The sequence below is a fragment of the Scardinius erythrophthalmus genome, assembly GCF_964197995.2.
Source record: "Scardinius erythrophthalmus genome assembly, chromosome: 23".
NCBI lineage: Eukaryota > Metazoa > Chordata > Actinopteri > Cypriniformes > Leuciscidae > Scardinius > Scardinius erythrophthalmus.
The window spans coordinates 31985241-31998450 of record NC_138243.1 but is presented as its reverse complement, the minus strand read 5'-3'; the positions used below and the strand labels follow the sequence as shown (position 1 = coordinate 31998450).

Sequence of the window (13210 nt, the reverse complement as noted above, 5' to 3'; positions counted from 1 at the left end):
CGCACACAAACACACAGTTAATGCGTTTTTCCTCCTGTCTTTCTTATTTATCTTTTTCTCTTGCTAGCGAATCATTAACTTTTTTTTTATCCGTGTTCTGTTGACAATGGGTGTGTTATTGTTATATTTAGTGAATTATACAAACACCTGATTATTATAAACATGTCAACTCGTGGGTTTTTTTTTTTGTGGGTTTTTATTTTTTGCATTAGCCCACTTAAACAATTTATTTAAAATTTTCTGTTTTCTGCTTTGACTCGACAGAGGATTAACTTTACGGGAAAAACTGAAATAAAAACCAAAAGCAAAGGGCTTGAGGAAAGGGCAAGAGTTTTCCCGCGGGAATTCTGAATGAATCCCGGGAATCCCTGAAGATGCCGTGGGAACACGCGGTCATATGACACACACACACACACACACACACACACACACACAGTGACGCAGCGATTTGCTTTAACTACTCAACAGGTTTATTTTAAACGACGTTAACTTGGAATTCAGCTTTATTCTATTGCGCTTTATACAATAGTTTCAAAGCAGCTTCAGGAAAATAACAGAGTCAATGATGCAAAACTATCAAACATGAGAAATTCAAATTCTGCTGTAAAGCAGCTCTAAAAAAGACAATAAAGTGAAAAATATTTGAATATTATAATTACAAATGAATGCAATCAAAATAGAAAATAGAATAGAAATAAACTGAAATAAACGACTATCGCGTAAATCCTTCCAACCCAGCAAATCTGAATCTGGACAGAAGCAGTATTACTCAAACACACACACACACACACACGCACGCACGCACGCACGCACGCACACACTCGCTGCTGACATGACGATAACATGTCATGAGGAGGCTAAACGTGTTTGAGTGAGGGGATGTTCATTTACTACACACTCACAGTTAACCGCGTTTAACGAGTTTTGGGAACAGAGAGAGAGAGAGAGAGAGAGAGAGAGAGAGAGAGAGAGAGAGAGAGGGAGGGAGGTCAGATTTGACCAATCCCAAGCATGAGCTCAGAAGGAAAAAACAAGTGAGTATTTGCAGGATATTTATTCTTCTCACAGGATGTGTATCGAGCAGAGAGAGAGAGTCCTGAGCTTCAGCCAGACTGAGGAGAGCAGCATGAGAGAGGACAGCACTGGAGAAGCACACTACTGAGGTAACACACTCATATATGATCTTACACACACACACTAATACTGAGCAAACACACTACTGAGGTAACACACTCATATATGATCTTACACACACACACTAATACTGAGCAAACACACTACTGAGGTAACACACTCATATATGATCTTACACACACACACACACACACACACACACACACACACACACACACACACACACACACACAAATACTGAGCAAACACACTACTGAGGTAACACACTAATATTGAGCTTACACACACACTAATACTGAGCAAACACACTACTGAGGTAACACACTAATATTGAGCTTACACACACACACACACACACACACACACACACACACACACACTAATACTGAGCAAACTCACTACTGAGGTAACACACTAATATTGAGCTTACACACACTAATACTGAGCAAACACACTACTGAGGTAACACACTAATATTGAGCTTACACACACACTAACACTGAGCAAACACACTGCTGAGGTAACACACTCATATATGATCTTACACACACACACTAATACTGAGCAAAACACTACTGAGGTAACACACTAATATTGAGCTTACACACACACACTAATACTGAGCAAACACACTACTGAGGTAACACACTCATATATGATCTTACACACACACTAATACTGAGCAAACACACTACTGAGGTAACACACTAATATTGAGCTTACACACACACACACACACACACACACACACACACTAATACTGAGCAAACTCACTACTGAGGTAACACACTAATATTGAGCTTACACACACTAATACTGAGCAAACACACTACTGAGGTAACACACTAATATTGAGCTTACACACACACTAACACTGAGCAAACACACTACTGAGGTAACACACTCATATATGATCTTACACACACACACTAATACTGAGCAAAACACTACTGAGGTAACACACTCATATATGATCTTACACACACACACTAATACTGAGCAAACACACTACTGAGGTAACACACTCATATATGATCTTACACACACACACTAATACTGAGCAAAACACTACTGAGGTAACACACTCATATATGATCTTACACACACACACTAATACTGAGCAAACACACTACTGAGGTAACACACTCATATATGATCTTACACACACACACTAATACTGAGCAAACACACTACTGAGGTAACACACTCATATATGATCTTACACACACACTAATACTGAGCAAACACACTACTGAGGTAACACACTCATATATGATCTTACACACGCACACTAATACTGAGCAAAACACTACTGAGGTAACACACTAATATTGAGCTTACACACACACACACACACACACACACACACACACACTAATACTGAGCAAACTCACTACTGAGGTAACACACTAATATTGAGCTTACACACACACTAACACTGAGCAAACACACTACTGAGGTAACTCACTGCTGAGTTAACACACACACACACACACACACACACACACACACTAATATTGAGCAAACACGACTGAGATAACACACACTACTGGGGTAAAACACTACTGAGGTAACACACTAATATTGAGCTAACACGCTACTGAGGTAACACACTTCTGAGGTAACACGCACGTCTGAGGTATCACACACTACTGAGGTAACACACACTACTGAGGTAACACACACTACTGAGGTAACATGCACGTCTGAGGTAACATGCACGTCTGAGGTATCACACACTACTGAGGTAACACACACTACTGAGGTAACATGCACTACTAAGGTAACACACGACTGATGTACCATGCACTACTAAGGTAACACATTACTGAGCTAACACACGACTGAGGTAACACACTTCTGAGGTAACACGCACGTCTGAGGTATCACACACTACTGAGGTAACACACACTACTGAGGTAACACACGACTGATGTACCATGCACTACTAAGGTAACACATTACTGAGCTAACACACCACTGAGGTAACACACACTTCTGAGGTAACACGCACGTCTGAGGTATCACACACTACTGAGGTAACACACGACTGATGTACCATGCACTACTAAGGTAACACATTACTGAGCTAACACACCACTGAGGTAACACGCACGTCTGAGGTAACACGCACGTCTGAGGTAACACGCACGTCTGAGGTAACACGCACGTCTGAGGTAACACGCACGTCTGAGGTAACACGCACGTCTGAGGTAACACACACGTCTGAGGTAACACACACGTCTGAGGTAACACGCACGTCTGAGGTATCACACACTACTGAGGTAACACACACTACTGAGGTAACGCACTTCTGAGGTAACACACACACTTCTGAGGTAACACACACTACTTGGGTAACACACACTACTGGGGTAACACACACCACTGAGGTAACACACACTTCTGAGGTAACACACACTACTTGGGTAACACTACACTACTGAGGTAACGCACTTCTGAGGTAACACACACTTCTGAGGTAACACACACTACTTGGGTAACACACACTACTGAGGTAACGCACTTCTGAGGTAACACACACTTCTGAGGTAACACACACTACTTGGGTAACACACACTACTGGGGTAACACTTCTGAGGTAACACACACCACTGAGGTAACACACACTTCTGAGGTAACACACACTTCTTGGGTAACACACACCAGTGAGGTAACACACACACTACACTACTGAGATAACACACTACTGGGGTAACACTTCTGAGGTAACACACACACTACACTACTGAGGCAACACACTTCTGAGGTAACACACACTTCTGGGGTAACACACACTACTGAGGTAACACACACACTGCACTTCTGAGGCAGTAACTCTTCTGAGGAAGCAGCGATGACACACACACACACTACAGCTGATGTTTGATGAGATGATCTTGCACTGCATGTTCCTCCTGGAGTCGTGTCACTGAGAAGCGTGCGAGTCGAGTTTGTGTTCAGAGCAGAAATCTGCCGGAGAGCTCAGGAGAATAACCCTGTTCTCTTTAAACGAGTCACCAGTTTATGATTCTGACTCCACTGGCAGATATTTCTTCTGTTTTTAAGCACAAACTCAATTAGTTTTGATAAATGTTTCAGTAAACAGGACTCAGTGTTCAGCCCTTCTGCTCCTCCAGCTCTTGCTTTGCCAGAGTTCAGATGTGCGCTCGAGTAAGAGCAGGTGTGTGTAGAGCTGACACTGGGCTTCATAGCTGATGATCTTCAGTGTTTGATCCGACTCGTTTGAACTGTTGTTGAGTCTCTACTGTATAGAAATAAAGCTGAGTAGACAGACTAATGTTTTGTTTCCGATCTTGCGGTTCTTCTCGTCTTTGATTGGCGCAGGATGAGTAATCACTCGTTCTGAAACGTCATTCTCTGATATATATTGAACACAATGTGGAAACGATGATTATTATATTTCTCAACATGTGGGTGTTTCTGTTCAACTAGATCATGTTAGAGACGGTGACACATGTTTCCACATCAGAGCTAAAAACAGAAGCTGTGACGTGCCCTGGCTCAGTGTGACGTCATGCTCTGCTTCATCTGTGTGTGTGTGTGTGTGTGTGTGTGTGTGTGCAGCATCATGGGTCCGTGTCTCTGGATACTGATGCTCGTGGTCCAGCCGGTCTCGGCCTTCAGACGTCCAGCGGAGGCTTCGGCCTGTCGAGAGGTGAGTGTCTGGTCATCTCTCAGTAACTGATCAGGTGTGTGTGTGTGTGTGTGTCTCAGTTGCTCGAGTGAAACGGACTCTGTTCAGAGACGAAAATGTCCACATGTAGAACAGAAACAAACACTAGTGAGATCTCAGTTGTTAGTCTCAAATAGAATCAACGGACTAACTTTAGCTTGGATAGACGCGCGTCTGTAGAGTCTCAGAGCGGCGGAGTCTTGCACAGCAGAGAACCAGTTTCTAACTCACTTTTCCAGTACAAACATCAAAGCAAACTTAAATTAAGCGGATAGTCTTGCATTCTGAAAAATGCATCAAAATGAAGCGAGTTTGAGCTTAAAACTTTAAGTTTGTGCTTAAAACACTTTACAATAATGTTCATTCCTTAACATTAGTTAACTACCCTAACTAAGAGTGCACAATACTTCTACAGCATTTAATAATATTAGTTCATATTAATTTGAACATTTACTAATAAATTATTAAAATCAAAGGTTATATTTGTGAACATTAACTAACATGAACAGCTGTATTTGTATGAACTAATGTTAACAAAGATTCACAGATATTGCTCATGTTAGTAAATGCATGTATTAATGTGAACTAATGAGCCTTAGTGTAAAGTGTGACCAGTTGTCTTAATTCAAAGGGAAAAGAAGATTTTGTTTTGAGTTAAAAGTAGAAGTTACTCGACCTTTTACTGGACGAGTTAAAGTTACTTATTTTCGTTGTTAATTACATTTGTGAAATTACTTTAGAAATCTGCATGCAGTTGCGAAAGAAAAATTAAGTAAATTTGACTTTTTTTTTTAGTGTGGAGAAACAAAATGAGTGAAAATGTTTACTGAGAAAATATGATCAAAAAGACGTGAGTTTATGCTTATATATAATATATCTGCCAGTGGAGTCAGAAAAATAAACTTCATTCAAAGGGAAATCGAAATCGAGACATTAGTTCTTAATGTTTTAAACACAAACTCACTTCATTTTGATGCATTTTTCACAAACAAGATCTTCAGTCATTTTGCTTCTTCTCCAGTAAATGTGTCTTGATTTAAGAATCTTTAGATATTTGTGCTGGAAAACGAGACAGAAACACTGAGGAGGAGCATTCTCATTAAATCTATAATCATTTTACAGCTCTACATGACAACTGGAGACTCTTCACTCAGGGTTTAGAGAACGCTTCAGCTTTGATTAACACACAGTCAAACTCAGTTGATATTTGACTGGTTTTGTCCGTCCTTCTGACTGTCTCACACATGAATTATGTTGAATATCTGTCAGCTGTTAAATTTAACTACACAATTAGATAATACCAGTTTAGCTCAACCAATCACCAAGCAATGCTTCATTGTGTTCAGTCTGTGTGTAAAAAGAGCATTAGCAATTAAAGAAAACACACTTCAGCAAAACATGATCAGCTCAAAGTGAATGAATCATCTTTTCACTGGTAGTCGCTGTATGAAGAGATATTGGGTGTAAAATGTCACAGTTTACACAATTTTGCTCTCCTCACTTGCATAAATGAACTATAGTGCACTCTTGTTAGCAAAGACCAAATGAGTCATGTTATGGAGAAGCATCCAGTCACTTCTGATGAACTGATCATGCCAGGTCAGAGAGTTCAGGATGAGTTCAGGAAGTCTGTGATTGGACATCAGTGAGGAAGTGTGTGTGGGATGAAACACATCATTATGTCTCCATCCTCTGGCGATCTCTGCCGGAGATGTAGGGTCAGTCCCGGTGCCGAGGGAAACTCCTGCACCTGCCCGAGTGAGGAGCGTGGCCTATAGATGCACAGATAGAGCTTCAGTCTGACGGCACGCAGGAAAACTGATCCATTGTGTCGGAATATTCCAGGAAACAGCGGATGATGTCATGCATGTTAACCTGTGGTGGATCACACTGCCAAACATGCTTTTCTTACTTAGTATTTTTGTCTTGTTTCCAGTCCAAATATAAAAAAATTCTCAAATCAGGATGCGTTTACTAAAGTATGAGAATGCCATAAGATATTATAAGAGAGTTGTTGCTTAAAACAAGTAAAATCATCTACCAATGGGGTAAGACATTTTTTTTTGTTTCTGTTTGAATTAAGATATTTTTTCAGAAAATGTTGCTTTTGTAAGAAGCTGTAGTCACATTCCACTATTAATATATATTTTAGAGTGAGCTCATCCCTAAAATGGCTTGATTACCATAGAGATGAAGGAAGTCATTATTTGGGTTGATTACATCCTGAGCAAATGCTCACCGATTGTAGAATGGGACACGGAGAAGCATCTCAGACGACGGGGCGTCTCCGCTTCATTAACATGCAGAACACAGCGGGACAGCAAGAACAACTTTATCAACACTAAGGGCCCTATCTCGCACCCAGCGCAATTGACTTTGTACACTGACGCATGTTTCATTCCTATTTTGCACCCGCGCACAGCGGACTTTTCCCTCCACAGACGCACGTCGGTAAATTAAGGAATGAACTTGCGCTCCCGGGGGCGGTTCAGAGAAAAGAGGAGGCGTGTTCCGGCACAAACGTTCCCTGGTGCTATTTTGCAGTTTCAGAAAACAATTCCACCACTGACCAGGAGAAACCTCGACTAAAGTCAGTGGCGCGTTCAGATGCTATTTTAAGGGCGCATGCTTGGCCATAATGTAGCGTGAGCACAGCGCACACACACTTTGCTTCTCTCATCTACACAGGAGAAGCAGTTCTCATTTTTGCAAATCATACATTATTACAAGGAAAAATATTCCACACGAGGGAAATCATTGTTGTGTCCATGAAGATGTGAAATAGGCATAAATCTACCTTACACATTTACCCAGATTATCATACGCCTGTTTAACTGAAGCTAATCTGTGTGTGTTTCTCCATCCCCAATGTCACTTCTCTGTGTTTTACGGCCCTGACGAGAACGTCGGTCTCCTCGGCTGTGAACCGCTCCTGGCGCGCGTCTGGCAAATCCGCCGTTATAATAGCAGTCCGCCATGGAACAAGCGCACCTGCTCTTAAAGGGAATGTGAGATGTCGCTCTGATTGGTTTATTTCACGTTATGCCCAAACCACACCTATGAGTAATGAAGCGACTTCAGACCAACACATTTTAGATTTGCGTCGGGCGCAAGAGTCATTTATCCCGCCGGTATAAAAGCAACAGCGTTTAAAATAGGGCCCTAAGAGTGGTAAACTGTAACAGGATAAAAGGTTGAAGAGTTGAACCCAGAGTGCCCCGTGTTCCTCTCCCCTGCGTTGCTGTAATAAACGTGAGTTTTTAGATCTTCGATGTCCACATCATTTTTCCTTACACTTTCTTTAAGCAACAACTCTCTTAATTTTGATTTATTTCCCCAAAAAACAAGACATGATATCTTATGGCATTTTACTCGTATAGTAAATGCATCTTGATTTAAGCATTTTTAGATATTTGGACTGAAAACTAGACAAAAATACTAAGTACGAATAGCATTGTTTTGCAGTGTGTTGTTGACCAGGGGCGGAGCTGTGGCTCTCATGAATAATCGAAAAGGCGATTAAAGCTGTGTCTAAACTGCATGCATGTATTTGTTATATATGCGTCACGTCTCTGATGTTTGAGATCACTATAGCCTATAAGGCACAAACTGATGTCATTTTTTAAAGGGATAATCGGATGCAAAATTAACTTTTATATGGTGTTTGCATGTAAATGTGTGTTTGCAGTGTGTGGACACAACCAGCGTACAATGAAGAAAATCCATTCACTCCTTTTTTTTTAATCCTCAAAAAGTCTAAACACTCTCAATTTTCTGAGCAATGTGATGTCATAATGCTCATGCTCCGCCCACAAATTACCATATTTCCTGTATTAGCATATTTCCTGTATTAGCATATTTCCGCCCTTAGCCGTTTGTATACTGTCCGCCAAGGCATCACTTTACGTGTCTTGTGTCGACACCCCCCACAAAAAGGGGGGGGGGGGGCAGTTGCTCATTATCATTTAAAGAGACATGCACTGAAACGGGTCGCTGTGAACAGAGCTGTTTTTGAGGAGGTAAAGAGGAATGTTGTTTTACACAATCATTGAGCAATTTTAACCAAAGTGTGTTACAAACTTTACACAAATAAATGTGAGCCACCCCTATGAAGAAACCCTGGCTGATGTTGACTAATAGCACTGTTTCTTCTCCAGCTCCAGGAGGACCTCGACTGCAGCAATCTGAACCTTAGACGGATCCCGAAGCAAATCCCGGACACCATCCACCGGCTCGATCTGTCCCGAAACCTCCTCCAGAACCTCACGGACCGAGACCTGCCGTCCTCCTCCACCATCCGACATCTCAACCTTCACAGAAACAAGATCCAGTTCATCCAGCCGGGACTCTTCCAAGACATGAGGCTTCTGGAGGAGCTGGATCTGTCGGAAAACTCCCTGGATCTCTACGCGTCTCTGAAAACACAGGTCGGGACGCTCGCATCCGTGCGCCGACTGGATCTATCCGGAAACGGGTTGTTCACGGACATGAGCGACTTCTTCCTGAACGACGCCCCGGTTCTCACCAACCTCTCTTTGGATGGGAACAGCATCACTAAGATAGGCCGATCCACATTCAACGGATCTCAAGCTTTAAAGAACATCGACTTACACAACAACGTAATCATAGAGATCGAAGAAGGAGCGTTCGAGTCCTTGGCGGGACTCTCCGATCTCGATTTGTCTATGAACTCCATCTCGTGCATTACGGACTTCAACCTCGTCCAGCTCAGAACGCTGAACTTGAGCAAAAACAGCTTGACCAACTTCCAGGCCGACGAATCGGATCAGGAGTTCGAGCTTCAGTATCTGGACTTGAGAGAAAACAAAATCCTCTACTTCCCCGTCCTTCCCCAAAGGAACAAGCTCATATACCTGGACTTGTCTAGGAATCTCCTGAGGAGTGTAAATTGCTCCGGTCCATTAGAAGAGCTGGAGAACCTGAAGGACGGTGGATATCTATTGACTGATCCTGATAAACCTCTTTCATTGTGCGTCAGTAAGAGGCACCAGGATTTTCCCAGCTTGCTTTACTTGGACTTGAGCTTCAACCAGCTGAAAGCGGTTCCTCCCTCGTTCTTCACCAGTATGAGTGCGCTGGAGACCCTGAACATCAGCAACAACTGTTTAGAAAGCTTCACTGTGGACGCCGGTCTGAACTCTCTGGAGACACTAGACATCAGCTCCAACAATCTCCAGAACCTTTCCTTTGGGATGAACGCGCTGGCCGCGTTACACGAGCTCCACCTCGAGGGAAACGCTCTCCAAACGTTAGACGCCGGGATTTTCCTCAGGCTTCCCAACATCCGAAGCCTTCATCTTCAGCAGAACCAGCTCAGCATTTGTTCTCCTTCGGGAAATCCGAGTTTCGGCTGCGTCCAACTCTCCTCAATCCCGACTCTAAGGTATCTGTACCTTTCGGAAAACGGGTTGTTTTCGGTTCCACCGGGATCGTTCCAGGGAAGCCCGTTGCTAATCCTGGATTTATCCCAGAATCCCGGCGTTGACATCATCCCGGCGTCGTTCTCCGGTCTGGAGGCGTCTCTTTCCCATCTCTCTCTAAAGGGAAACCAACTTCAATCCCTAACAATGGACTTCACTCTTTTCCAGAATCTAAAATCCTTGGATTTGTCGGTGAACCGGCTCACGGGAGTCTCCCTATGGAGCGGGGATTCCTCCCTGGAGTCATTAAACCTGCAAAACAACAGTTTGGTAACGCTTTATGAAGTAACGCTGCAAGAAACGCTCCGAACTTTATACGTGGGATCGAACCCGTTGAGCTGTTGTATGAACCCGCACCTCCTCACGCTTCTCCGGCAGGAGAGACTCACGGTGCCGGATCTCTCCGGAGCCACGTGCTGGTATTCCCGAGACTCGGAGAGCGTGGAGATCAGCGTGAGCGCCGTGAAGCCGGAGCACTGCGAGTCTGCCGACGGGAAAGTGTTGTGGATTAGCGTGATCGTGGTGCTCGTGCTGGGAATGGCGCTGGCGCTGGCCGTCACGTTAAAGCTCTGTCACTCGAAGAGGCACAGGTTCAAAAGAGGCATCAAAGCTTAAGAGTCTAAAGACGAAAGAAGGAAAAGAAACCAGAGCGTTCTCACCTGACTAGTGCCGCATGCATGACACCGGGTTTCAGTATGGGATGCGTGGGTGATCAGGAACAGATCCAATGTGAAGTGCACCAGCAAAACTGCACGAAACATTCACTGTAAAAAGTGATTAGTTGAGCTGACCCGTTGCCTTAAAATTATTAAGTAATCTTCACGCTTGATCGATAAAATTAAGTAAGAATTCACTTAACTTAATTTTTGTAATTAAGAATACATTTTTTTACTTAATAATTTCAAGGCAACGGGTTTACTCAATTTTTTTAGGTAAGTGAACTGAACACACTGTATAAACATGAACCCTGAAGAAGCTCTTGCACGACTCAAACTGCACGAGTCGGCAGCAACACTACACTTTCTGATGTATATTGCATGCACTTTATTGACTGATTTGAGTGTGAGTTAAATGAACCTGCGATATGTTTGCATATTGCAAAACCGCCCTTGACTGATGCAAAACATGGTGCAAACACTAGATGCACTGGACTGAGAGATCTAGAGCATGTTGTGCATTAGCCGAAGGAATGTCATCGGACAGAGGAAGCGTTTCACTGGAACACCTGCACCACTTTCCTGTTGTTGAGCTCGGTTTCCTATCCTGGCGCTGATGATTTACTCAGCCTCAGTTACCCTGAGCCGTGTTTGACTGGCGATCGAGTTTAGCTCCGCACACATAAACACACACACACACCGCAATGTTTGTTTGGTCTTTTTTTAGACTTTCCAGCCTGGAATAAGTTCGACCCTGGTGTGTATATCATGAGCGAGGATAAAGATAGACGGGAGATCCCGGGCGAGGGAAGCGCACATCATCACCACGGATATTAATAGAGTTGTGTTTGACGCGATACTGAAAGGAGCTTCCTCCTATCAGTCTGAGTCACGGACCTTCTGCTTTCCAGACACACACACACATGACACAACCCACAGTCACACACACACGTCATGTATGAGCCGCCACTACTATATGAAGGAACTATACCACAGCTGTTGTGTAAATCTATTTATGAAGTATTTTCCTAAATAAAAGGTCTGTGTTACGCGTGTCTGCGGTGTGTGTTCCTCCTCACTGCTTCAGCATTACCATTTTAGGTCAGAATCATCATCATGACACACATCAATACAAAATACCAAAACAAGTATTTGCATGATAAACTGAAAAGGAAATGCTCTATCTGGCTGACATCACTTTTAGGTTTGCACAAACTACTGGGTAAAATTAGGCAATATTCAAATTTCTATGTAGATGTCGTGTTAGGAATCTCACATGTGGTCTGAACCGCAAAAAATGAGCTTCTTCCTCAATATTGTAGCCTTATTTTCCAGCACGAATATCTAAACATTCTTAAATCAAGATATATTTACTGGAGGCGCAAAATGACTTAAGATATTAAGTCTTAATTATTAAAATGAAGTGAGTTTCTGCTTAAAACAAGAACAAATATCGGGCAGTGGGGGCAGAAAAATTGTCTCAATCGGCAGTTATTTATTTTATATTTATTTTTGACCCAATTTTGTTTGTTTTAAGCATGAACTCACTTATAATTGTAATCATTTTAAACCAGACTTAATATCTGAGGTCATTTTGCTGCTGAACTAAATGTGTCTTGATTTAAGAATGTTTAGGTGTTTTATACGCTTATTAAAGCAGCATGAATTATCAATAATTAGAACAATGAATGCAGACTAATTAGAGACTGGCAGTGTCTCTAGCACAATGACATCATCTGTTCAAACAGGAAGTGGTGCTACAGGAAGTGGCCCGCACACAAACATGGAACACCGAGTCCTCAGAGACCCGCCGCTGTTCGCTTGACGGCAGTTTCCACTGTTTTCTGCTCTAAAAGGGCTCCAACTATATATATATATATATATATATATATATATATATATATGTAAATCTATTTATGAAGTGTTTTCCTAAATAAAAGGTCTGTGTTATGTGTCGTCTGCAGTGTGTGTTCCTCCTCACTACTTCAGCATTACCATTTTAGGTCAAAATCATCATCATGACACATAAAATACCAAAAGCAGTTTGCATGATAAACTGAAAAGGAAATGCTCTATCTATCTATCTATCTATCTATCTATCTATCTATCTATCTATCTATCTATCTATCTATCTATCTATCTATCTATCTATCTATCTATCTATATTCTCTTCTGTTCAAGGCTGCATTTATTTGAGAAAACAGTAAAAATTGTGAATTATTATATATTATTCCAATGTAAATAAGCTGTTTTCTATGCGAGTATATAGTCAATTATAGTTA

General features: G+C 42.1%; 1 protein-coding gene across 1 annotated transcript; it reads left to right on the top strand.

Moving 5' to 3' along the window:
• Positions 1 to 1028: 1028 nt before the first annotated feature.
• On the top strand, positions 1029 to 11977 carry lrrc32 (leucine rich repeat containing 32). The gene is made up of 3 exons (XM_081355134.1): positions 1029 to 1163; positions 4723 to 4813; positions 8989 to 11977. Exons 2-3 carry the CDS (start codon positions 4727 to 4729, stop codon positions 10885 to 10887), a joined length of 1986 nt encoding a protein of 661 aa, XP_081211260.1. The 5' UTR covers positions 1029 to 1163; positions 4723 to 4726; the 3' UTR covers positions 10888 to 11977.
• Positions 11978 to 13210: the final 1233 nt, after the last annotated feature.

Excerpts from the sequence above, each read along its gene's own strand:
- lrrc32 (XM_081355134.1), top strand. The coding sequence starts at position 4,727 with ATGGGTCCGTGTCTCTGGATACTGATGCTCGTGGTCCAGCCGGTCTCG. Across the intron at positions 4,814-8,988 it reads AGGCTTCGGCCTGTCGAGAG|CTCCAGGAGGACCTCGACTG; the intron begins GTGAGTGTCTGG and ends TTTCTTCTCCAG.